At 40.9% G+C, this 27,920-nt stretch overlaps 1 protein-coding gene across 11 annotated transcripts in view; it reads left to right on the top strand.

Annotated features, from left to right (window-relative positions):
- The window catches only part of ZNF521 (zinc finger protein 521), a 232,380-nt gene that overhangs the window by 193,187 nt on the left and 11,273 nt on the right, over positions 1-27,920 (top strand). For all 11 annotated transcript variants that reach the window (XM_057397642.1, XM_057397644.1, XM_057397651.1 and 8 more), the window contains 2 exons: positions 8,427-8,558; positions 11,228-11,343. In XM_057397642.1, the coding sequence (XP_057253625.1) occupies positions 8,427-8,558; positions 11,228-11,343 (248 nt within the window). The remainder of the gene's footprint in view (positions 1-8,426; positions 8,559-11,227; positions 11,344-27,920) is intronic.

Raw genomic sequence — 27,920 nt, 5'->3', positions numbered from 1 at the left:
ACCTGTGTTTCCACCAGTTCTAGAAGTCCCAGATGAGTGGTCATTACTAGTAGGCATTTAACATCATATAGCAGAGAAACCTGGTTCTCCAACCGGAAAGGAAGAACAAGAAAAAGAACCTGCAGCCTACACAGTGAACAAAAATATTGATATTGTATGAACACTGCTAAAAAAGCCCAAAAGTTTTAGTTATATTTTACTGTTCCTAATTCTTCTGAATACAAATGTGACATTTTTATTAGCCTTTTCCCCCTACAGTTTGATTAAATTGTTAATAACCATTTTGCTTGAGCAATTTCTAAGCCATTCAAATTGTAATTTGACTTTACTAGAGAAGGTTTGGTCCAAAAAACTTTCTCCTTGTAAAGAAACAGGCTAAGAGCTCATGGAAGAGAACAAAGAAGAGCTCAATACTGACCTAAATTTTGACACTGTGTTCATAATGATGGGCAGATTAAGCAGGGCCTGATTCTTCATCCACTGGAATTTAGTGCGAGAGTATCATCCTCTGCATGAGGTGGGAAAAAGAGACATTTCACAGCTCTGGGGTTTGGTATCTGTAATATGCAGATGTAAAGATAAACTGTGCAGTTGAAGGATGGGGGGTTCAACTTTGCACGCTTTGGCAGAATTTAGTCCCACAAAAGGTCTAGGCAAGACCTAGTAAAACGAGAGACCTGGTCCCCTGAGCTAGTCATGCCAGCGTTTGAAGGATCAGTCTCCGAGTTTTTAATCAGCGCTCACTAAGTGCTTTTTGAAAAGGTAAGCATTGAGCTGGATCATCTATCCACAAATAACTCACACCACTCAGCTTATTCCTACCGGTTTAAATTTCTTTTTATATCCCATGGTAAAATTGTTTCCAAAATAAGCTCTGTCACATGGGATTTTATTTCAGTGATGGAGTGTAACCTTGTAATGTGTATAGCTATGTGATGCAACACAGACCTTCTTTTCCCACAAATTTTAATACTAATTTTTTCGGGTGCAGTTACAGACAGGGAGTAGCTAATTATGCATGTCCCATCAGTTGGTGAATAGCCCTGTTGCTGAATTCCTGAGCTCTCTCCCAGTAGCCAGTTGTCCAGAAAATGCTGTTCTTTGGTGGAGAGGGCATTTGCTGTATTTAAATCATTCTTGCTTGAGCTGAAAACATGACAGTTATTAAGAAATAGATCCTGCCAGTTGTCCTTCTTTTATTCTCATCCAACCTCACCAAAGCCAGACAATCTGTGGCTTTAATAGAACATACAAGGCACATGTGGTAAGAAGAGTTCACTTACAAGCAGCCAAAGTGAGTGCAACCAAGCAAAAAAGTGAACAGTTGGTGAAGTGAAATGCATCCCTTGCTTCAGACAAAAATACAGTGGAATGAAAGATGCAGTAGACTGGCTTTCCCTTAAGCAGATCTAATTTCAAAATCTGGCCCTGGAGAGATGAACTTTTGCTTTAATTGAGGAGGTGGATCCCAGCTCTTTGTCACTCCATCAATCAGCACCCTTTGCTGTCACTTTAGCAATCACTGCAGAAGGCTGTAGGATTTATTCCCTGTATGTTGAATAAAGCTTCCTACCTGGCGCTGCTGGGAGCCAATTCAGATGCCATTCTCTTCCTTCTGATGCTGGCAAGTACCTTCAAGGCAGAGTCATGGCCTGATCTCAGCTTTCTCCTTGGGAGGCTACAGTTTTTGGTGACTCAAGAGTTTGGGATTGTTCCTTACATCTTGTCCACCTCCTTCCTCAGAACATTGCCCAAAGATCATTTTGAGCTTGCTTGCTTTTTCTGCTTGAGAAAAGCAAGGGGAGAGACATTGCTCAGGTTGCAGCCTGATGTTTTGAGTTTTCAAGTCTCGAGCTAACGTCATTATTTCAGTTAAAAGTGGCATTAAGAGTAAACACAGACCACTGTGCAGCCCTGACTACTTGAGTGGTAGTATGTGGCACAAGAGGGAAATGCAGAAAAGAGGGTGAGGGAGATAGTTCCTTTCCCTAACCTCCTGCTTCGAACGTGGTGATCTTCCCTGGACATTGCAGGTGTACTTCTGTCTTTCTGTGCAATCCTCCATCCTGTGCCGTCAGGATTGAACCATTAGTTAAGACTTTAAAAAACCCTGGGTGTCCATGGCAGGTTCTTCTCATGGCTGTAAATTCCAGCTGTATTCTTCTTCCTGCTGCAAATTCCAGCTGTGTGCTTTGCCTTTACTACATCTCTTTCTTTATCACTATATTCCTATGTTTTTGCATGTCAGCTTCCAAAATTAACACCATGGTGGTTAGTGTTTTTCGGGGGGGGGGGGGAGGGGGGTGATAATGTTTGCGAAATCGAAAATGACAGAAGCACTATTACAAACATGGAGAAATTATGAACATGGGGCTGAAGACTTCAGGCACAGCTTCCAGGCTTGGTCGAGGTGCTGTGTGCTCCTTAGCAGAGAAGGATACTTGTCACGCACTTGCTTGCTATAGTGGACCCTAAGAATTTTGAGCAGGAATGAGATTGTCTCTAGTGGCATGGAGAGGTTGACAAGTGTGTGGCCAGTAGAATTAAAAAGATGCAGACAAACACAGCACTGTAAGCTAGGAAGCATGAATGGCTGTATAGTCTGCAAATTACAATGGTATACGCTGTATTTTGCCCTTCCCCACTTTCCAGTGTGAGATTTAGTAGCCGAGGGGGTAGCTGTTGTCAATGGCACTCCTTCCATACTCCTCAGGTCTCTGGCTGATAAATATGTGCTGCAAAATCAACTTGGGGAAGAGTGGAAGTAATATAAAGGAGAAATTTGTTTAGGGGCATGGTTTGCTTGGGAAAAAAAAGTACAAAGAAAACATTGACTATGGAAGTTGTGCATGCTTTAGACCTGAAAACAATACAGGGACTGCAGGCCATTTCATTCCTGTGTTGCGTGTGGAGGGCAGAGTTTACACTACTTCTTAGCAGATGCTTTTAAGCATGGACCCAGCCTCGTGATGATTTACCGGGAGGACATCATCATCTTTGGACCTTTGCCTATAGATTTATTCAGAGTAAAAGGCAGAAGGACCCTTCTGGACAATCTCGAGGGTGAATAAGAGAAAGACTTACTTATAAACTGTTACAAAGTGGTACTCGGTAATGGCTGTAGTGTTGATCAGACAATATAAGAGGGCCCCCAGTGGTTACTGACTTAACAGCTGCATGTAAGTCAGCCAGTGAGCACTTGCTTGTAGCTGCTCTAGTTTTGTTTTTATTGAAAAGCAAGAAGCATAAACATGGGACATGGTCTAGAGGCTGCTTAAAGGGTTTCACTTGTTTAAAGCATATATTGAAATGTCAGGGCCTTCCATGAAATGAACGATCTGTGCGTTGAATTGGTTGCACAAATCGGGGCAGGCCATCCAATGCATTGCCTCAAGTCAGGGTGAGGGTGAGGGGATCTTGCCTGCCATGCAAGTTGTTCAAAGACAGAGGAGCCCCAAATGTGAGTGTATGCTCAGTGCAAGGACTGATTTTGTTTGCTTTTATAGCTGGTTATCAAGTTGATAGTTGCTGAAGTAATGGGCTGCACCTCAATTAAAATCTACCTGCCCCCACTGAAACATTTAATATTTGTGTAAATATTAAACATCTATATGAATATTAAATGCATTTATTTAGGATTGATTCATGTTTACATGTTCCCACTATCTGAATAAAGATTGCAAATGGAAAGTAATTTACTTATGCAGAATTTCTGCATGCATCAAACTCATTTGTCTACCAGCAGTGGGCAAAGCATCCTTATCCATGTTCTGAGGTCTTAACCATGTCCAAACTCATATCCTAACCATGTAAGAGCAGCATTAAGCAGCAGTTCTGTGTTGTACAGTGGGTACTTTGTTCTTGCCTTCCTTATGGAGTTGTTGGATCTGTAATGCGAAGGACGTGCTGACTTGTTTTACGATGTACCACATCAGGGAATGCAGTGCATAGTTTTCTGTTAGATTTGGAAAAGTGTAGGCTTTATATTAAAGGTTCATTTCTTTTTCATCGTTCAGCTAATTCATTTGCACTGTAATGTATTTTCCTATTCCTCCTCCTGATAGTTGCTGCTTTTATACCTATTTTGCAAGCCATATTTTTAGTCTAATCCATACAGCAGTTGTCTAAAATTCCATAGCATTGCTTATTTCTTACCTATAACTCTTAATAAAAAATAGGGCTGTGCAACCCTATTATATCCTTAATAGAATATTCTAATGGTTATTAAATCAATTGACTCTGAATCTCACTTTAATAAATGAGTCAGACAGTATTTTCCAATTACTGTCAGCCGCCACCTTTCCAAAGAGCAGATTATTTTGATTGAATTTTTTAAAGCTGTTCAGCACTTTTTTTTTTTTACTTTTTTTTTTTTTTTTTAACCTGAGCAAGAGCATAGAGCAGTAGCTCTGTTCTGCAGGGAAGGGGAGCCTCTTGGACTGTGTCTGACACTCCACTGCATTTCAGATTTATCCCAAATGGAAACTGAAAATGTGACATTTCACCGGCCCTTTATTTATTAATGATATCATACTTTGCACTTCCACAGTACCCTATCAAACTGTTTGCTAAACATGAAGAGCTAGATAGGGGCCAATCTGTAAACAGAGCCTTTTGCATCCTCTTTCTTCATCTGGCACCTTTGCAAAAGCTGCCACACCCTGGCTCTTTCTTGCCAGTGGGAGATAAAATGTTGGCTCTGCTTTTAAATTCTCTGTGGAGAGCAGAGCACACAGACAAAGCCTTGTTCCATCATCCTTCTGCAGTGCTATGTGACCCAAGCAAGCAGGCAGTTATGTGCCCAGACATGTTATCTTAAAGCTTCTCAAAGGCAGATGGCAGTGATTCTGGGTCTTCTGTCTGTGGTAGTTAGTCCTGGACTCCCCTCAAGCTCAGTTGTCCCAGTTGTATTAAAAGTCTTAAGGGATACTAATTAGGTCAGCCTATTAAAGTAGAAATTAAAAATTAACACCTCTTCTTTAAAGATGGGTAGTCTGAGAAACAGAGGCAAAACTGTCGTGGCCAACGTGGTAAGAGTAAGTCAGTGTCAGAGTTTGGAATGGAACCCAGCTCTTCTGCCACTACTGTAACCTTATCTGTCTTCCTTAAATTTAAATCATGCTGGAATCACATTCTTGAATTCAAGGACTGGAACTTTGCCCTTTGTTCCGAGGACGTAGCACAGAGCAGGCGACGTGCACAAAATGGGTGGAAAAAAGTGGGATGGGAACAGTGACTGACAAGTGAGATTTAGGAAGAATATTATCCTACTAGTTACACAAATGTAGTCATATTTTAAATGCAGTCTTTAGAACTAGGAGACTAAAAACATTTTATTTTTAAGAGAAAGTTTAGATTCTGCACAAATTGATGCCTTTTGCCTGGGGAAGTTTCCTATCTGCCCCAGGCGACTGGGTGAGGGGATTTTTCAAACCCTGTTTATAAGCCTTTAGGAAAAGCAGATTTGCAACACACAGTAATCAAAGTGGTTTTGAAGTTTCTGACCAGGAGATTACCTTGGATCTGAGTGATATTGGAAATACAATAGGGTCACATTTAATGGGGTTCAGTTCTTGCAAATACTGTGTAGCTAAAATTAGTTTTGATTCAGCATCAGGAGTGCATGCCTTTCTTCCTACTTTTTCCTCATTAGCTAATGTAATGGAAAGACAAAAAAGCCATCTCTGTCTTCTGTAGCTCCATATAAGAGTATTTCTTTTTAGGAAGTCTTTCTCCCTTGGAATGTTTGAAGAACTCTCTGTTCAGTGTTCCTATTCTCAAGAACGATTAGTGTGGTTCATTTACACTTTGCCAACAGTAAGTCTTTGACTTGAGAACTGTCATCGATTATTTTCACCTTGACGTGGAAGATCCTGAGATGGAGCTCCCTTTGTCCTAATTGCTTTGACTGCGTGCATCAGCACAAACAGTTTGATGAAGAAACTTTACCCTACAGGCTGTCTAGCTCGTAGTTACCCTTTGTGGGGACTTGCACTGTCTTCAGAACTATCTGTTTGGTAATGACCACGGCAATGATCTAGATGTAGGAGAAATTACATTATCACTTGTGGCAGTCTCTACATTCCTCATAACTGATTTTCAAATTCAGGAAAGAAGAGGCATTTATCTATGTTTTTTTGAGTCTTTTGCCTCTTTTCAGTATGCTGTTCTGCAGCTTTGCCCACAGCTGTGGGTTGCTGCCTGTGAGGTGAACACAGCTTACAGCCACCTCACTTAGATGTACAGACTGGTTCATGCTAGGTTCTTTTCCCTCACACTCCCCTTGACAGTGTTCGTGCAGGCCATACTTTTCTTCTCTCAGCAGCAGGAAGAGCAGAACATACATGAAGGGCTTGTCAGTGATGGTGGAAAACCCCAAATCCAAGTCAACTTTTGGAATCCACTAAAATTTTTCCTGTGAAGGAAATAGTTAGCATATATTTGATAAGGGGTTGCTAATTTATCCATGAAGAGTTACAAAAGGTGTCACCTACCCAATGAAAAGGTGTCACCTACCCCATTTCACACTTCTCTGATAGATCTGCAGCATGTGGAGGTAGGCAGTAACATCGAGCACTGCTTTAATGAAGGATTGGATGAAGGTTTGTTGCGTGAGCAGCGTTTGGCCATGTCTGTCTATACCTGAGGCACCACTCTGTTGCACTAAGGTTGACAGGAAGAGAGGAGAGATAAAAAAAATGGTAAGACACCAATGTGGCCATTTTAAAGACCCAAAACGGGGTTCTACATTCATCTCACAGTCACTGCATGACAAATACGATTTTATCATGAAAGCCAATGAAGGTGCTGAACATTATGAGAGCTGGGCATTCGGTGGAGAGAGAGCTCCCCAGTTGCTGACTGTTGTCAGGATAGAAATTTCTGTAGTCAGTGTATTTTTACCTGTTTACTCCAAAGGAGACAGCTGCCACCCCAACCTGATTTTGTGTAAATCTTTTGGCTTTGTTGGTTTTCATCTGCCCCTTACTTTCTCATTATAAAGAGCTCTGGCACTTCATAGAATAAGCACCAGACAGCAGTTTTAAGTAGTCCCACCTTGCAGAATGGCCACCACTGTCTGGCTTAGCTTGCACGGTCTAAAGCCCACAAACTCCCACCCTTTGCTAAAGTTGCCATGACTTACATGAAGACTAAATTTAGCTTTAGGGCTAATGAGAAGTGAAAGCTGAGGGCTACCACTGAATTTATTTCAATTCTGTTAAGATACTAGGGATCATTTTGAGCAGACGTGTGGCCCCACTCGGCCACACAAGTACCATGTCTTGTTTTCTTTACATGGGTGGGAAGGATCGCTGCATGGAGCACAAAACATTGTCTCTGCTCTCACCGTCTACAGCAACCGCAACACCCATCATTAGGGTCACTAATCACTGCAGGCAGCATAGCATTTAGGTGTTTGGGGTGGGTAGGGCGCTCTCCTAAATCATTCCTTCCCACCTGAGAAATGGCAGGGAGCTGTGCCAGTCGCCAAGCGTTTTATTCCCCCTCGATTCTTAATAATCAGATACAGTATTTACCTGCGAGATCAATGCTACTCGTGTAGCACACCGGTGACATACAGAAGGACCTTTTCTAAGCGGCGCTGTGGGAATTGAGGCCTCTGCAGCAGGGCTGGAAGCCACTTCTTACCTAGCAACTGTTTCTAAGTAGGACAGCCGTTGACTGCCCTCATGGCGGAGTGGATGAATCCTGCAGCACCCTCAGGAAGGGAACCTGGTGCCAGGCACCAGCCAGCCTTCAGAGGACAATGGGAGGAAGTAGAGGAACAAGCGGTGGGGAGCGGGAAGGGTTTTAAAGCTGCAGGACATTGACGGGAAAGCTGCGTCAGGAGGCACACAGGGACTTTTCTGAGCTGTTAAGAGGAGAAATGCAAATAAAGGGGGGAAAAATATCTGGGATTGTCAGAAAGGGAGCTGGGAAATCCTGCAGCTTGCAAAGTGTTTTGTGTATGCCCCTGGGATTGGAAACGTGGTTACGAGAAACCCCACGTCAGCCAGAGTGCCAAAAATATGTGCGTTTGCAGTTCTTCTTACCCGTGGTAGATAAATGATGTGTGATCAGTGTTAAATTCTTCACGTGCTGTTTTGCAAATGTACGAGGTTGTGATCGGGTGGCTTTACTAAAGGATGATGTTTCAGGTCCTACTCATCATTTCCTGCTGAAGCCTAATGCTCTACATTCCTGTTTGGTGCTAACTGTATGTGGAAAATATGTTTTTAATGTCCAGTTAAGCTTTGTACGTTCTAAAACCTTCCAGGTGAGAAAACACTTTAGCAGCCATAAGTGCTGAGGGACATCCAGTTTCCTGAGCTTAGGAAATCAAGAAGTCTCTTATGTTCATAGATTGTGTTGGACTTGTTCTTTGGGCTGTGGTGAATTTCACTTTTTCTTCAATTTCTCCACAGATGAAGGACTGAACCATGAATGCAAACTCTGCAATCAGACGTTCGACTCTCCTGCCAAGCTTCAGTGCCACCTGATCGAGCACAGCTTTGAAGGCATGGGGGGCACCTTCAAATGCCCAGTGTGCTTTACAGGTAGGAGGCTATCACTACTTGTCCCTGTCCTGCCCTTAGCTTGCACTTGCAGACCTCCATTTATCGCTGTGTCATGTGCTAGCTTTAGGTCGGTTTTAGGAGGGAACATTACATTTGTGCTCATTAGTAATATTGATTACAAATCATTTAGGAAGCTGGGCTCCTTAGAAGGTCAGGTATCCATCTGTAAGAACTGCATTTCTAGCTCTTTATAGTGGGAGTTTGTGGGGTTTATAATTACAGAAGTGATAGTCTGTTACCTTCCATGGTGTCATGTTCATTACCTTCATGTTCCAAACTTGCCGAGGTTAAAACTGCCCATAAATTTGTGCTTTAAAGCTACAGATGTTTCATCTAAAACGATATAACTCAGAGCAGAACTTGGCCCCGCGGGCAAGGGCTGCTAGGCATAGTCTGTGCACTGCAGCATTCTCCTCTGATCATGTAAGAAAGCCTGCTTGCATGTGTTTGTTGGCTTGTGGTGGGAAGAAACACTCTTGTAATGTGCTTTAGAAAGCAAACCATGCTGTCTTGCCACAAGTCAAGTTCTGCTCTCCCCTGACACAAGTCCAAGTGCGGAATAATCCTCCCCAAGTCGGTGGTGTTATTCAGTAGTAAAACCCAAGTGAGAAAATAACCTGACCCAGTGGGGCTAAGCACTGCAGTGTTTGGGCCATAATGAGGAACAGAAAAATGCTGTTGTTGGAAATGAAAGCACATTTAAAAGATGCCTACAGAGTTGTTGTGAGTTTTTTTAAGGGCTTCTTAATCAAACATTTCATAAAATGATAACCTAAACCATAAGTGTTAATATGTAGCTTACATGCCCAATTTTGCTTTACAAGATGAAAATCAAAGATAATCACAAACATGACAAAACACACTTTGGGTATTCTCGCATCAATGGCATGCTAATTCTGGAAGCCATTCAAGGTTTCTGTTCTCCTTTAATGGGAGTGAAGGATTTTCATTGATAGGCAAATAGATCCTTTAATACCTTCATTTTACTTCTCTCTGTTTGGCAGCTCCCCTCCCAATAAAACCTAAGTGCATGCTACAGAGGAAAATTAAACTTGAATTTTTCATCTCTCAGATACAGTGGCTGGTGATGATTATTACCTCACTGTGTTCAGGTTTCACACATTTTTGTGGGTTATAAAATTAAAGAAATACATAGTTCATCTTCAGTGCACAGCTTGTCATGGTAATGTTGGAGCATGGATAGTAGTGCGGTAAAGAGTTCGCCTGTTAGGCGTCTGTGTTCAATAATTTTTTCAGACAGGCATTTTTTTGTTGTTTGTTCTCTTAGTTTTATTACTGATTCTGCTATTTTTTTCCCCTTTCCCCCGGTCTTTGTGTACACATTATGAGGTGATTTTTTTAGCGTAATGCCATGGGTTTTCAGTTTCCAAGTTTGGGGGACTTACATATGCCATGTGAAAACTGGCGTATGTAAGGAGTACCCATTGACGATTCTCCTTGTGAACAAGATCCCTGATAAAACTAATCTGTAATTTTTAAGCCAGCAGCCTTGTGAAACGTGTTAAAGAGTATGGAGATAAGTCGATTCCAGTCTTTGTGAAACACTTTTGTCTTTTTGCTGATGGGGTAAATAGACATCAGGCATTAATCATAAACAATGGTGTTTTATTAGCAATATGCTATTAAATTATTTCAGCATGTCTTGCTAGAATAATAACAAGAAGTAAAAATCATCAATATAAGTTTTATATGGAAAATGGAATCTGATCTTTTTTTTCAGGGTAATGAGAAATGTGATTAAAATGTATGACTCAGAAGAACAATATTCTGATGGTTTTTGTTGCCTTGCAATTAGAATAATTTTAATGATTAGGAATGGAGTCAAAGTCAAATGCCAGCATCTTTAATAAATCCTTTTCCTGCCTATACAGATTAATATTGTAGATGCAAACTTTTTTAGGTCACAGTGCACCAGGCATCCATCAGAAGTCAGTGCTGCCAACCCAAACACTGCCTCTGGCATATACAATTTAATTATTAATAGCATGTCTCCTAGGTAAACTGTTACACAGTCTTAGGGCCTTGTTTTGTAGTCATTAAAATTGAACATGTTTATATTATTGAAACCCTTGCATTCAGTGTGTAGGCAGAGTTGATCTTAAAGTATCCAAAGAGAATTTACCTGCAGTTCTGTTTCACATTTATAGACATTGCCCCAGTGTAGCTGTGGGATATAATTTTCAGCATTACCACATTTAAATACAGAGCTGTTTGTTAGCTTTAACTTTAGGCTCACAGAATAAACAGGACTTTGGCATCTATGATTTTAAACCTGTTGGTTGCTAGGAAATAAGTGCATTAAGCATAAAGAAATAATTCTGAAGAGAAAATGGCACTTTTAAATTCTTTAGATTTAAAATCTTCATTGGTTGTCCTGTTAGAGTCTTTTTTCTTTTTTTTTTTTTAAACAAGGCATCTGTTCCAGTACATTCATTTTAGAAGAAGGATCACACTTTGTAGATAGTGTTCGTTGATACCAGTTGTAGTAACAGTGTAATGTGAAATCGGAGTGCACCAGCCTAATTTTACCCCTTGAATTGCTGAGTGTTAATGGGAAATTGTTTATAAAAAACTCTTCACTTGCAATACGAAGTAGTGAAATGAGTGTTGTTTGTCTAATGTTCCAGTGTTTGTCCAAGCAAACAAGTTGCAGCAGCATATCTTCTCAGCCCATGGACAAGAGGACAAGATCTATGACTGCACACAGTGCCCACAGAAGTTCTTCTTCCAAACAGAGCTGCAGGTACTACACTTTTTACCTGGGGGTTATAATAATGTTACCTGGGGATTATAGTCGCGTTATGTATTTGCTAGCTGAGTCTAAAGCTTTACTTGCCATGAACTTTTCTGATACTTGTTCATCATCATGATGGGAATGAGGGAATGAAAAGAGAAATTACAGGTGATTCAACCCATGCCACTTCAAAAAGGTACTGGTAGAAAGCTACCTCCTACAGACCTGAATTTTGAGACCCACGTTTGAATTCTTGCTCTGTAGGTTGTTGCAGCTCAAGATATTCTTGGGGAGGGAGAAATGGACATCTAGTTAAACCCTGCCATGCAGTGGTCAGGCACACCTTCCACTAAACTAGGTTGTTCAAAGCCCCGTCCAACCTTAAACACTGAAAGAGATGGGGCACCCACAACTTCTCTGGGCAATCTATTCCAGTGCCTCACCACCCTCATAGTGAAGAATTTCGGGCCTATTTCTAATTTAAATACTAATCTTTTTCAGTTTATGGGGGGTGGGGGGGGGGGGGGGGGGAATAATAGGTTCAAATGAATGGTGCACTGTCCTCTTGTGTGCTGTCAGATCTGTAATGGTACTGTTTACTAACAGTAAACACAAGGACAGAGAGGAAAAAAAACATTGAACAAGATCTGAAAACGAATTAAGGAATTATTTACTACATACTAACATTCTGCACTACATATCTTGCAACGAGAAGTGATGGTGTGTTATTCTTGATGTGGTGTTATACTTAGGAACAGCAGCAGCAGATTTTTTTCTGAACTATTTTAGTCTATATTAAAATATTAAGATAGGTTGACAGAGAAAAAAAATCAGGGTCTCTGATGGTCTATAGGGATGGAACATGGAGAAGTATTTGTACAGTAAGGCCTTTTATACACTGTCTGCCATGTGGTTTTTATTAGGCATGAAGAGACATTTCAGCACCTAAGGTTTTTCAGAAGTTTCTTATAGCGTGGGTCCCCATCTTTAAGTCCTTTAACTGGGGTGTCCACAATTAATTTTGCTTTGGAGCAGAGCTGGGTTTCAACTTATCAGCAGAGGCAGGAAGCTAATGAGGCATGTGCACATGTATGCCCATTTAGTATTTCACTTACTGGAAGTTTTACACACTGAAAACCTGGTATTAATATTTGACATGATGATATGAAATATTTCTTTGGAGAAAAACTAAATCAACATTTAAACCATGCATGAATTCATTGTGTGAGAGATTGTTATTTATATCAATTGCACTGCATTTGGTTTTTCCCAGTTTCTTTCTTCATGAAAACAATATGGAATAAAGTCTTTGTGGTAGCCTTCCCTATCTCTTTCTTGGTGGACCCATAGGTCATGGGAGCTCCTGTAGTACCATACCTGTAATACTCCAAGGTTCCTGTGCAGTATTTCTCTCCTATTTTTAATAGATTCAAATCCGTTCCATTAACTGCCTGTACCAGGCATTATGTGCAAGCTCTGACCCAATGTGCAATCATAAGACAAGGAAAAGAAAACGAAAAGTTGGATGCTTCGGAAAAAAAACACTCAAAGATAGTGATGGATAGAAAGAGGCAAGATTGAGTTCTGAAGTCAGCAAATGGTCTGGATTGCATATAAACTTATTGGACTTGTGGGGAAAATAAAGGAGAAACTGAGTGGAATGAGGAAAGGTCACAAACTAATTTTGTTGTATGTGTTCCTTTCACAGCATGGGTTTTGTGGAATCATTTCTTTGATATTTTTTTTTTTTTTTTTTTTTTTTTTTTTTTTTTTTTTTTTTTTTTTTTTTTTTTTTTTTTTTTGTTTCCAAAATACTTGGTGGGTTTTTTTGCAAAGTGTTTCCAATAAGGTGAAACTGCTGTTTCAGGAAAAAATATTGAAATCCTTTTGGCTTACTAGTTTCCACAAATTCTGTTGTTCATCATGAGGAATCAAAATGAGGAAGTAAAAAGAAGTAGGGACATCAGCAGTTTCTGGAAGGAGAAAGGAGAGATTGTAAAGAGAGAAAGACCAAAAGAAAGGAAAAACAGAAAATAGAAAAACAAACCAAGCAAAACAAAAAACTCATGAAAAGAAGAGGTGCAGGTATGCAAAAGACAGCAAAAGACAATTATGAAAAGAAAGAAACAGGAGCAAGGGAATAGAAATTATTTTAAACAGCAGAACTCAGACTGGGTTTTAAAAAGGGAGAATAGGTAACTGAATTCCGAAGACGCAAAATGCGCAGAGGTCCAGGTGTCGCTGTACTACAATCACCTCCTTACTAGTCTGTCCTGCCTAAAATACACATCCATTTCAAAATATGTGAAATCCCAAGCAGCTGCCTTCAGCTTCTTTATTTTAATAACACCACATGTTTTTCCACTCAAAATTCATCCCTGCGCAAGACAGGGGGCATGATTTTGCTTTCTCCATCTAAGCCTAATTCATTAAAACTTAAACATAACTGAGATACCTGGTTTTATAGGGAAGGGCTCAAAAAAGGATGTTGCTACAGAGAAACAAATTATGCTCCATGGTGGCTAGGTGACAATCAGTGTGTTGTTGCATGCTGCAGAAGGCTCTTAATAGAGCACATCTCCATGCCCTTAGAAACAGCCCCTCCCTGGCTTATCTTCACATGTAAAAAGGAGAAGGTATTCATTTTCTTACTCAATTGATTATTTTTATTATTTTAATTAACTTGGGTAGCCCCACCCCAGTTGAGAATGCATTATGTTTTAAAAAATGCAGCAGCATCATGCCATTTGCATTTATTTGTTGGGATCGCTGGCTTTCTGCTTTTACCTCCAGTTATCATCTACCCAGCCTGGTGAAAGGGCAGCAAAGCACTTAGGCAGAGCAGTAGGTACTGACCTTTGGAGCTGCTTTTGCTGAAAATACATTGATCTCAAACCTATTCTCATTTAAAACCTATTCTAGGAGGCATCACTTTGTTCAGGCTATCTACCCACTGAAGCAGCGGAATATTTGGCAATGAGCCTCCAGGTTATGTTTCTCTATCCTTTCACATTACTGTGGTCTGTATTGGGGCTTGCAGCATAACAGTGTATTTATTCTCTCTATCAGGAATGGTTCCTTGCTTTTAATTTAAACATACATCTGAAGTGCATTTCCCATACATGAGAGATGCTTATCTCAGGTTAGAAGCCATGGACTGCACTCTATGGCTGTAAGGCAGAGTAAAAACATGAACAAGGTAGAGCAGAGCAGAACACAATAGGATTGAAACCCTGTCCATACATACAGTACAGCTCATATTTAAAGGGAATGAATTCAAGGATACAGAAAATAAATGCATTATAATGACGCTTAACTTGGTGTTTGGCCCAGTGTTATTCTTTGCTTAGCATTTTCTGACTCCTGTTCCAGCTACAAGAATATAAGAATCCCCACATACCATGTCCATCTCACCTTGGGCAAGTTATTATTCCTTCATTACCAATCTTCTCAATGCAAAAAACAAGTCTCTTTAGAGGTTTCCACGATTTCACTCCACACTCCTGTTAGGAATGCAAGACAATCCTATAGGACCATATACTGGTGAGAACAGAGTGAATGACAAGTCCTGAAAATCAAACCTGCAATGTATTAATAATGAGATTTTACAGGAGTTTATTCTTTTAAGATCAACTCCATAGCTCACCCATCTCCCACATTTGACACATGATTTGAATGGCTTTTTTGCTCCATAGCTATTGAATGAGCTATAAGTTTTTGGAGATACTACCTCCATAGGAAGGAAGCAAATGGAAACCTTCTATAACAGAAGTGTATGTTTTAAGAGTGTTCCAGACTGTGAATTTTCATACTTCCATGTTCAAAAGGCATGTGGTGTATTTACATTTCTGAAATGGAGTTTGAAAAATATGTTCCTAAAAATGTTAATTCTTTAGAATGGAAAGTTTTCAATATAATACACTTAATATAATAAGGGCTTTTCAGAAATAGGCTTGTAACAATCTTTAAATCAGAAATATATCCCATCTAGCTATCAGATAAGGAAGCTGCAACATAGGTGTATTTCTAGGGTGCTTAGATAGCACCCAAAAGATGAAACTCTTCCAACTGAACACCTGGAGTACAACCATACAGTTCTCTGTACAGGGTGGATATGACTAAGTTTTCTCCATCCATTATCCATAATACTTAACTTACCAGTCCTAGTGTTACTTCCGTAGTCCACAAAACATATCATGGTGTTTGTGGGGAGGAGTGAGACACTTCTGTGAGGTGTTACCCAGAGTGAATGGATTCAGTTTAGATCTTTTTCCAGATGATGTGGGGTCAGAGAGGTACCAATGTCCAGTAGAACTGCTGAATAATTTTAGAGGGTTTATCAGTGTTTTATCAGTGAGGATAGTTCTGAAGATGATACCAGCCAAGATTACATAACCTCTCAGGGCTATTATGCCCAGCACAAAAATTACATCTTTAGTGAGTTAGAGCATTTAGTTCACATTTTGTGATAATAATTAGTTGCCCCTGTGGTAGTTAAGTGTCCCCACTTTACAGATATTAAAACTAGGGCAAGAAATAATTGGATCAGCAGTTGTTTCCCATCCTGTTCAAAAGGGACTTGGCCTCAGTGATTCACGCCCTTGCTGCTTCCCGTCTGGACTCCATCAGTGCAGAATACCTGGGCATGAAGCCATCATCCTGTAGGATGTTCCAGCTAATGCAGAGAGCTGCAGCACTATTCCTCAGTAGCAAAGGAGACCAAGAGCATATTCAGGCTGCTCTCATGCTATCTACACTGCTTTCCTCCATGTTTGCCCAATTGTCCTCCAAGACTCAATCCCTAATCTTCTCAGCATATCTGAGATCACCTGAGAAGTTCTTCCGATTTGATAACAGCACATAGTTGACAGCCCTTCTTTCTGAGTGCTTTTATCAAAATGCTGAAGCTTGTTTGGACATGAACTAGAACTTTCCCACAGGCAGGCCTGGGAGCATGGAAGAGACTTCCACAGCAGCTGAGTATTACCATGAATGTCCTCAACTTAAGCTTTTAAGAATAGGGTTCACCTCGAGATGATACTGTAGGCTCCCTTTTCTCATGTAGACATGTATCTGCATGTAGGTTTCTAAACCTTCCCCCAAACCCCAACCCACAACAACAGAGCTCTTCCAAAGCAAAATACACAGTTCCTTCCCCAGGGAAAGGATGAAAGAAAGAATGAAGCGCTCATAGCAGATGTTATTCATGTCACTTGAAACAGCAAGAGAACATGCTCAGCTCCTGGTGCAAGCAGATGTAGCAGAGTGGGGTAGAGGCAGCATAGAAGAGTCTCCAGAAATTTTATGTAGCTTTATGTGTATTCCTCTCCAGATGATCGGTTTTAAGATTTTCATGTTGCAAGGTTAGCGTTGTTGAAACAAATATTCCAGTTTCTTCCTCATTTCTTTAAGGGTTAAACGTTCCAAAGTTCTCTGCATTGTAAAATGCTCTCAAATAGCTCAATGTTTTTAAGTGGCCTTAAAATACCCTTGACCTGAGCCGGAGCAGAACTAAGCAAGCTCTAGGCTATTTCAAGAAGTAAAAGACTTGACTGAGACCTTTGGTGGAGCCAGTACCAGAGCTGGGATTCAAACACTATATGCTCTCATTTGGAGGTCAGCTAGAGAAAACTGCTAATTAACCTGGGCTGGGGTTGTCTCCTTGTGGCAGAGGCCTTCTGGGGCAAGCTGGGAAAGAGATTGTTGTGGGAATAGCATCATCCATAGCAGCAGTGGCACCGCTGCCTCCATACAGGATTGTTTTGCCAAGGCCCCCACAGTAGTTGAGTCTGTGTATCGTGTAGGTCCCAGTGGTGAGCCTTCCATGACAGCAAGGGAGGCAATGAATAATTTATACTCTTTACACAAAAACAGGGACAAAACTTTCAAACCTGCGGGTGAAGTTAGATTTTCAAGGATGTTTTCTTCACAAAGAAAAGGCCTCAAAACATTTTTTAAGTGAAATTGGAGATTAGTTCTGGCATTTCTAGGTCCCCAAACTCTTAGGGTGAGGAGTGGAACATAGATGCTGGCTTTCTAGGCCCCAAAGGCCAGGAGCCAGCAGGGAATAACTTTGTCAGCTCTTCTTAAAAAGAAGCCTACCTGAAATCCAATTAACAATCAAAGCTTTAGGCCAACATTTTCAAACTCAGTGGCCTATTTCTGAGGGGGTGCTGAGCACCTCCAGATGCAGTTAAGGCCAGTGCAAGATGTTGGTGCTGAGTACATCAGGAAATCAGGTCATAAGCACCTGAAGTTAGGAACCTTGATAAAAGCATAGGTGCTGATCAGCCATAGCCTCATTTAGCGTTCAGCAAAATACTTTTGATGCCTAAGTACAGGTGCCACGTTCAATAATGTTGGTCTTAGTGTTTAGCAGGCAATCAGGCTGCTTTTGTCTGAGCAAATGTCTAGGAGTAAGGAGACTCCCGGCTTCAGTTGCCAGGTCAGGTACTAACGTGCTCCACTTAACCCTGTGGGCTCTCCATCTGGAGGGCGAGGATGATGATAATAAGGCATGTGTGAGAGGTACTAGGATTTTAATCAATGCTTATGTTTTGAGGGAACTAGATAGAGCTGCATGCATTGTAAGTATTATTGGGGACTTATATTATTAAGGACTTATTAAGGACTTAGTATTACTAAGTATTATCAGGGACTGTAGTGATAGGACAAGGGGTAACAGGTTAAAACTTAAACAGGAGAAGTTTAGATTGGATATAGGGAGGAGGAAGTTCTTTACTGTAAGGGTGGTGAGGCACTGGAATGGGTTGCCCAGGGAAGTGGTGAATGCTCCATCCCTGGTGGTGTTCAAAGCCAGGTTGGATGCAGCCTTAGGTGACATGGTTTAGTGTGAGGTGTCCCTGCCCATGGCAGGTGGGTTGGAATTAGATGATCTTAAGGTCCTTTCCAACCCTAACTATTGTATGATTCTATGATTAGTTTGCATGTGGGTTTTTTTTCCTGAACCCCTGTGCTTTCTGTTTCAGATAGGTGTATGGATATTAGCGTGTACCAGTATGTGCACTGAGTATTTTTCCATGTCTTCCAAGACTTAAAAAAATTCAGACTTGTGTTCCTAAGACTTGAGACTTCTTTCCCTAGAAGGAAGAATTATTTTCTTTGCAAATTTTCTCGGAGAAGCAACCATAAGAAGCGTGGTGGAAGCACTAGCGCATTAGCTCTTTCAGGACATACCTTTAAAGTATTTCCCTGCAAGTCTTTTGTTTCAATGTCAAACAAAGTTCAAATACACAAAAAAAAAAAAAAAAAAAAATACTTTGAATTCCCTTCCAGTGCCCCTTCCCTCCTGCGGCTTGAGGGATGTTACAGCCATGTTAGGTTTTCATGCAGTAATTCTTTTCTAAATAAGAAATTTCCAGGTTTGGGGCTTTTGAGTTCACCTGCCTTTGATTGGCCTATTCAAATGTAAACACTCCCTGTGGGTGCTTCTTTAGTTCATGAATATTTATAGAATACTGCAAATCCCACCAAGCCCAAAGTGCCAGAGTTTTTCAGGAACCATTTTGATTTCACTAAGTAGTGCTTGGCAAAGGTGAGCTTAGTATTAATGGTTCCTACTTGTCTCCTCATACTCCATGTACTTGTAATTCTACATGCAACTGTCAACCTGTGGAACTTTCCATACTTTTCCCTGTAAAGAAGCAGGAAATAATGTGTTCACAACATCCCATAGTCCTTCCCTGAGAGAAGGATCCTTAAATTTCTGGAGCAATTGAATCACAATTATGGGTTTGTTTTCTCAGATGCTTGAGTGATATTGCTACGAAATTACAGAATGAATTGACAAAGACACTGTAGCAGTTAAGTGATTAATATTGCCTTTAAATGCACCATTTTAATCTTGAAAAGAAATTCAGACTTAAGGAACAGTAAAGTGGCGAAAGATTAGAAACTGTTTGTCCTGTCCAAAATAAGTACTGAGCTACACCCACGAGTACCATACAAAAATCAGCAGAAATGTCTCTTCTTTCTCTTTCAAGGGAGATAGAGTCCACCCAAATGTGGAAGTGTTTGAATATACGTCCCTATTTTGCCTACTCCTTCCCGTTTATGCCTCTGTATGCTTGGATTATTTTTGAAAAGTATAGGTAACTACTTTCAAAAAAATCAGTAGCAGCAAAAAGATTAACCCATACTTTGGATCTGATCTACTTATTGCCTTATATGGTCAACACTGAACAGATTCTGCAGAATCAGGTGGTGTAGTACAGTTCATAATTCTCATGACTGCAAAGACTGTGTCATGCAGTATGTTAAGTGAAGTTTGTTATCTCTAGTCTGAAAACTGGCAAGAAACTGTAGCAATCAGAAGATAAGCTCCGCTGTTCCTTTGTCTTTTTAAGTGTCGACTCTGAAAAACATTATGTGTCAACATTAACATCATGATTGTTTTAGCAAATGGGACAGTGAGGTGTGGGAGATTTCAGCCTAAAGAAGCAAACCAGAAGTTGCTGCAGAAAGGAAAATGCACAGAAAGGCAGAAAGAGAAGGAAACAAAAGGCAGAGGAGTAGAAGTAGGAAGGAGATTATGGGGCAAAGAAAGAAACAAGCTAGAAAACGATAGTGTTGGGAAGGCAAACATTTTTCTGCTGAGTGATGCTGATAATAAGGCACTTGGAAAAATAAATCATGGTAATAATAAGGGGAAGTTCAGTTACTACATGAAGGCCAATTTCTCCCCTCAATCCTTGTAGAAACCTCTGTGAACATCAGGGAGTCCAGTTGTAGATTGAGAGCAGGGGAAGCAGTGAATGTATTCCCTGACCCACAAATAATCATTAGAAATGGAATTCTGCCCTTTGCAGAAAATGAGGTTTTATCATCTGTGCCCTGAATGTTTCAGCCTACACCTTGCCATTAGTCAGTTCAGTTGGCTCATATACCTGGAGAAGCAGAAGAAATAAGCACTCTGTTTGCGTTTGAATAGTTTCCCTGGTAGATCAGTTCAGTTCTCTTAATTGTCCATCCATTAATTTCTTGCTAATGTAGTTGATATCGATGACTGATTTTCTGTGCTAAACAGGAAGGCCCACTACTTTATTCTAGGACGCATTCCTTCCTGCAGCTGCCCTGCTGTTAGCTACCAGTAGCTGCCGTTATATTATCTTTCATCTGGCCCAGAGCTGACAACAGATGGCCGTCTCCGGGACTGCCATCAGTGTGACTTTATGAAGCATCCAGCTATGGTGTACTGAGGAGCTTCATGGCCAGTTCTGCAAATCTGCCTCCCTTCCCCCGACCTTGCTGCTGGCCCCCCTCACTCCATCCCCATGAATAAGCTCCTCATTCCTGGCTCCACTCTCCACTGGTCCTGCACTTTCCCAATGAGTGATGGCACAACATTATCTCTGAAAGTTTGCTGCTCAAGGTCTGCCCTGTTTTCCCTCCACAGCACTGGCAGACGGTTGCCATGGCCCCTGTATACCCTAGCGTCCTCACCTCTCCATGTTTTTGTGTACCAAAGCATAGGTAGAGGGGCTCAGTAGCAGCAAACCTGCCACCTCTTAAGATCTGTAGTGTGAGCCCTGGCTTCTTCTATCACAGAGCTTAGCCCAGTAGCCCTGCATCTCCTCAAGCTCCAGGGCTTTGTAAAGAGGGGGAATGGTTACTCTGTTTTTTTAATGTTCTACAAGATATGTTGCCAAGCCAAGATTGAGTATATTAAGTGTGAAGGAAGCTAAACTATCGATTAGAGACCCAAAGTGGAGAAAAGTATAAAATTCGCAAGCATCCTGACTCCATTGACCCATTTGGAAAAGCTGTTTCAACTGGGTGGCTGCTGTGCATGTTGGAGAAAGATATATTGTTTACTTCTGACAGTTTTCTAAAGCAAGGTACCTCCAGAGCTGAACCCGTATTTTAAGAGAAATTCACATTTGTATCCTTTATTGTGATATTTGCGGCAAGTCTACAGCTAGTAACAGTCTCTGCCCTCAAGCTATAAGGGAGTAAGGCTCCATTGCTGGAGAGAGAGCAGCCTTCTGTGTGAAAGGCTGAGATGTGGTAGGCAAGATGAATAGTGCTTAAAAGCAGTGCTTGCGGTGCTGTCATTTAGACCAGGAACACTGAGGATTTAAACGAAAGTGAAAGGCATGGTAAATGAATCCTTTAAAATTGGTCAAATTTTCAGCTGCCTAAAATAACAAGTTTTCTCCATTGATAGGTTCATTGAGTAGGAGGAAAGTTGGGAGGGGATGAATTCCCCTAGGGAGGAGGTACAGATAGTTTGTGAAAACAAGGTGTGGTCAGTGATTCATAAAGAGACATATCCAGGAAACTCCAGTAAACAGCAATCTTGGCTCAAAAGTGGTGACTTTCTTTCTTTTTTTTTCTCTTTTTTTTTTTCCTTAAAAAAAAAAAAAAAGAGAAAAAAAAAGGAAAAAAAAAGAAAGCATCATTACGTAGCTCCATTCCAAACATTAGTCAAAAAAGACTCTGATGCAGATGGCTACACAACTGGAGCTGTTTGTTACAAAACCCTGGCCAGGAGGAACAGCTTTTAGGTTTAGCTTTTCTACCTGTTATTGGGGTCAGGTTCACTGTGCCTTGATCAAATTGAGGCTGAAGTATAATTCTGGATGGAAAAAGAGAAGATTTTTTGCAAGCCCTTGTGATTTATCTTTTTTTAAGTGGAGCTTTCTTTGTGTTCAAAGCTGAAATTGTGTGTCCTCCACCCTGTTAACAAGGGAAGAAAGAAAGAGATGATTCAGTTCTCGTGAACCAATACTGCTGAGTTACACACATTTCTACATGCAGCTTTAGTTGTTTATCTGTATTGTTATAGTCTCATTTTGCAGCAGAATCGCTAGACACAGGCACTGATCATGGGTGTGTAAATCTGTCTTGGGGATTCTCCGTGTCAGTGAACACCCTGCTTCCCCCCATACTTAGATGTAGATGTGTGTAGATGTGTGCTATGTAACATAAAGAACCTGTGATATTGTTAAATATTAGCAGTGCATTTTGCTTTGCTTTGCGTTTGTAAAGGTGAAAGGTGATTGTGCAGGAAAATAGAACAGTATATTTGCTGTGAGACAGGCACTAAGAACTCACTCCCATGCTCAGTTATAATTCATGACTGTACTGGTGGGAAGCCCTTATCCCTCCGTGGAGTTAATGCATCTCTACTGTAGCCTGCTGAGAGCACCCTGTGTCCCCTCCCACCATCTGTGCATTCACTTGCGTGCTTTCTCTCTCTCTCTTTACTGTGAGATCTCTTGGTGTTAAAACTGTCAGACTACTACTGCCTGGTAAAGGTGGCTTTATGATGTGTATTAATGTTGAATTGTCATTTAAAGGGTGAGAAAGTAGGAAAGGGATATGTTACCATGTGTTTTATGCTCTTGTTAGGAAATGCTGACGAGCAAATAGAAAGGTAGATTTGTTACTTCAAACAGCAAACAGCTTTGAACAGTACATAGAAATTGCCACAATGTAGGATAACAGCTACTGATGGCAAATGCATCTTTCTTCCAAATCTGGGCATATTTTGCTGTTTCTTGGTACAGTGGATCTGTGTTTCTCCATGTCAAGATCTGAACCAACAGCACTGTAAACTGAATAATATTTATTTACCCATCAGCTGGCTTAGCGGACAACTATTTTACTTTCTACAAGTTGACCTCCTCTATTAGCTGAAAAGCTCTCTTGCAGGCTTCAAGTTAATTGCTTCTTTGCTACCCGAGACTTGAAATTCATGTGACCAAGTGCTATAAGCTATTACAATCTCACTTAAATAAGTAGTGTACAAAGATTTCTCTTTATTATTGTTATTATTTTTATTGCTGTAAGGCACTGTCAGAAGACTAGTGAGCCTGTCTAGCTTTGAAAGAACTGAACTCACAGAGGTTTGAGATGATTCTTTATCAACCTGGCACCTTTCCACCATATTAAACTCAGAATATGGTTAAAAGGCCATGTACTTGACTGTCACAGCAATATTAATTTGCAGTGTTTCACTGAATGTAATCTTGTGTAGTCTGTTGTTTGTATTCTTTTTAAACTTATAAATCAAATCCAGACCTGGAATACCAGTGGTATGAACTTAACAGATGTGCTGCCATCAGGGACCTGCTAGGTTATAAACTGCAAAAATGATCTTTTTCTATTTCAGATTCCTAGCTTATTCTGGAGAGACTTAGGAACCACAGAAGTAGGGTGGAAGGTCATGCGTTAGGACGGTAGCACCCACCCAGCGTTTGACGTTAGGTGTAATTGTCAGGAAATCCAGCTCTAATCATTTTATTATTCAGTCTTAGCATCCTGCCGAAGCTCTCAAGCAAAAGTAGGGCAAGAATGACTCCAGTAGCTCTGTGTCCAGGTTTTCTTAGGTGAAAGATCACTTTGAGATGACACAGCTGAGTAGTCAGGCTGAAATCCTAGTTGGTATTTTATTAATTTTGCACCAAGATAAATCTTGAAATTCTGACAAACTCCATGACAGGTGAAATTCCTTCTTGCAGAATCTGCTCAGCAAGAGGCTGCTCATTTCGTTCTGTTCGGAGGCAGGCAACAGGAGGGCAGCTTTATAATCAGCCCTCAAAGGAGCCCCGGCCGCCCCAGAGCCTTGGACTGATTGAATAACTCCTGGGCCTCTTCCCCTAGGCCTCCATCAGCAGGGGTCCTGTGGAAAGCAATCTCCCGCAGACTGGCACTGAAGTGAGCTTTAAACTACTATTTTCTGCTCTCCAGAGGAGCCTGGAGTACTAAAAGATAGATGGACTGCAGATATTTTATGAGAAACTGTCAGAAGAAGAGCAGAGTAAATGTTTTTTTTCCCTCCTTCTTTGAGTCACACGCTGCATCACTGTAGAATTTCTCCCAGAATCTTTACACTGAAAGTTTGAAATTAATTGGTTGCTAACCTTAATTTCCCCCCCTCCATCTTCTTCTTTTTCTTCCTTCCTTTTCTTCTTTTCCTTCTTTTTTTTTTTTTTCCTTAAATATTCACTCAGAGGCCCTTTGCTTAACCACAGTTGCAGAAAATCAGTACCATTTGCACTGAAATATTTATAATGACAGAATGAAAAATTGGATTCATTTTCTGGCCTGTAGCCGAACAGTCTGCAACTTTGTGCAGCATTGTTTAGCATCTCTCATTCCTTCCTTTCATTTGGGTCGTTTTCAGACACACACGCGCACGCTGCCCGTGCTTCAAAGGAATGCTTAGGAAAACACAGCCATTTTTAATCTCAGCCTTGAGAAAACAAGTTGTCTCTAACCTTGCCACCATTTGGGGGGGGAAGCAAAGGGAGGGGTCCCCGGGAAGCGTGTAGTAATCTCTTACAGGAAAGATTATGGAGGATGGCATTCAATAATCCGTCCTTTACAGCAAAGCACCGTATGGTTGGAATTCAGCAAGGTGAGGCACAGTGGCCTAGGACCAGGCTGGATGGCAAGGTGTCTCCAGTAATCCCTGTTGTGCCACCAGTTCCCTCTGTGGCCTTAGGATGCTCATTTGGCCACAAAAGAGGAGGTTGTCCATGCACTCCCTTTTGTGCATGAGCACAGACTGTGCCTATAAAAATGCCCTGTGCTGCTTTGTACCTCCAGAAAAGGAAGGATGCTGGAACTGTACATATTTACTTCCCTTGCAGCAATGGTGTGAAGGTGAAGTGGTTGATGTTTGCAAAGTGCTTTGAAAATGAAAGTGTGGATCCTCGGGCTCCAATTTGCATCCCCTGCCAGTATAAAAGGTACCTTAGTCAGACAGCCAAGGATTCCCTTAGTAAGCAGCGATTCCTGTTTATTTTGCTAGCTGGTTCTGTATCGCTCCCTTTTGGCCCTCACAGGTGTGTCTCAGACTGATGAATTCCAGGGATTTTTAATTGATGTCACCATCCCGTGGGGGCTATTACAAGCTGACGTAAGTTTAGGCAGCCTTATGAATGCTTTAACGTGCACAGAGGACTATGATGGCCCAAGATTTGAATGTCTAGGCCACATGGATTTACAAAAATATATAGTGGCTATGTAGGAATTAGTCTGAAAAGGCGCACAGTTTAGCAGAGAACACTAAGCCTCTGCAGATGTTGGACTGTTGTGCAGAAACTAATAGAGAAATACGCCTATGGAAAGTAGTGATTTCAAAACCCTTGGAAATTATTCTCTGATGAGTTCTGTAGACTGTCTTGACAATTGTGTTAGCTTCTGGAAAAGCACTGTGGCCAAAATCTTAATCCCTAATGCCTGAAAAGGCTCCTTGAGACCATGCTAGGTCCCTGAAGGAAGCGGGTTGTGTGTGGGGGTCACATTTCACAAGGTACTGAGAATCTTCTGAAAATATAGATGCCAGAAACTGCTTATCAAGGTCCAAAAATGTAGTCTCACTGACTTCACCTGTATCAAATTTACAGCATAGCTCTACTGCTGATAGCAGGTATGTGTGCACAGTACTAAATTCTGATCTCTATTCCACATCACTCATCTGAGCACAGATTTTTTGTTTCTTCGGTTTCTTCTGTGAGACCTTCGAAACTTTGGCTCCCTCTCTGTGGTCTTAGGAGCACAGCCTGAGCAGGCATGACTATAAGCAGTAGGAAGGGATGCAGATCTGCTGTAAGCATCAGCACAACCCCGTTAGCACTACACAGCATTCTGTGGTTTGAGAGCTGCATACTTTTTATCATTCAGAAGTTTTTTACCAACTTGCAGATTTGCCTTTTTACCATGTTCCCCAAGATAGTTTGACAGGTCAGCCTCGAGTGATGAGTGTTCTGACACAAACTGCGTTGTGTCTTAGAAATCTTGCCTGCAGTTGTTTTACTGTAGTATTGCTTTGATTTGAAAAAGGAACTTTCTACATAGAATATAAAAAAAAACAAAAAACCAAACATTATTGTGCTGTACATATTACAGCGATTTTCTGCTTAGCACTTATTACAGTTTTCAGGTTTTCTTCTTTTTCTTCATCCATGTAAATGGAGAAGAATGCGTTTTTTTGTAATCTTCAACAATTACTGAGAAGCCAGAATAATAGAGGCAAGAAAGAATGTGATCTTTAATTGCAAATATTAAGTATTTTTTTAAGTTGACATTTTGAAAGCAGATTGCCCTGGCAATTTAGTGATGCTTTAAGAGAACCTATATTCCCAGAGTAGACTGTTTCAAATCCAGAAGTATTTCTTTGGTGAGCTGACCAGAGCACAAATATGGAGGTGTGTAAAATGCCTTAAGATGCTAAAACAATTTGCAGGGACAAAAGACTATAGACCACAGTGAAGTGACAGTACAGATCTAATGGGGTGGTGCAGAACTGTTACTGAACATCAGGGACTGTAAGAGTAGCCCCCAAACAAATGTTTTATCTCATTGGTAAAGACAGTACCTTTCTGGGAAAGCTGCTTTCTCTGCAGGCCTGAACCGTTGTGTTGGCTTTGTTTTTCTGTTTGGAGTGCCAGTCTGTTTACTAAAGTTATTAGTTTATAAATTTTGCCAAGGTAAAGTAACTGTGAGAGCTTTAAATTAGAATAAGTGCCACTTCTGTGTGGCAGGTTCCTTTGAGGGCTGATTAGAAAGCAGGCCTCCTGTTGCCAACCCCTTTATGCATGGCACTATTGCTGTGGGTACTTGTTTATAGCTTTCCTTTGAATTTATATAAGTGTGCACTGTGGTATGATGAATTGCCCTCCGATACTGAAGATTCTGCTTCTTTTTTTTTTCTGGGTTAAAGCTAATACTTCACTTTAAAGAGTTATTTTAATTAGGTGGGGTTTATTGTAATGAATTAAAATTAACTTGGAGTAGCAAATTACATAAGACTGTGGGGTTTATAGATTAGCCTCACCATAGCTACAGCACATCTTCTTGTGTCGGAATTAAAGTTCTGTTATTTCAGACACCTTGGCACTGAACGCAGACAGCAAATGAGTGTAAGTGTTGTCTCCAGTTATTTTCCTCCTAAATGTGATTCTTTTCACTCAATCAGAAGGTTGTCACACTAAAAACCAGTCCTAATGGGCAACAAAGGGTGAAAGCAGCAGCTGCAGGAGGCTGGATCCCCTAGCAGGAGATAGCCTAGGAGAGAGGAATTCCATAGCATCTCAAGCCAAACCCAGAGGTGAGGGAGAGCATTTCTTCAACTGTCAATGCAGGGTCAAGTCAGGATCTAATGACATGTCTAACTTGCAATGTGTCACTGGCCATCTGTGTGACAGGAAACAGAATGACCAACCTCAAAGAATGACATTTTGTAGGAGGATACTTCTTCCCTCACGGGGAGGAAGGAAAAAGGCATAGAGGCATGCTTCTTTATGTAGTACTTCTTTTTTGGAAGGGAGAATATTTAAACGTAGGAGTGGGACTTTACTGTCTTCCCCCTTGTAGGGCCTGAAAACAGGAGAAAGTGGAAGTAAAATTCTTCCCATTTATCTGTGGTCACATTTCACACTTCTTGTACACAAATGCAAATGACCACAGAGCAGAAGACAATAGAGAATCCAGGCTTCTGGATTTTACAAGCAACAACCACAAGGACAAACATAAAATTTTATTGTCCTGGTACCATGTCAGTAAACACTCCAGATTTATTGATTTACAGTGAGTGTCCTTGCAAAATTCAGAGA

Source organism: Pezoporus wallicus, unplaced genomic scaffold, assembly GCF_028554395.1.
Source record: "Pezoporus wallicus isolate ANWC-B61680 ecotype Strahan unplaced genomic scaffold, APGP_CSIRO_Pwel_v1 contig_227, whole genome shotgun sequence".
Lineage (NCBI taxonomy): Eukaryota > Metazoa > Chordata > Aves > Psittaciformes > Psittacidae > Pezoporus > Pezoporus wallicus.
The sequence above is the reverse complement of the archived record's forward strand: the minus strand, read 5'-3'. Positions and strand labels throughout refer to the sequence as shown.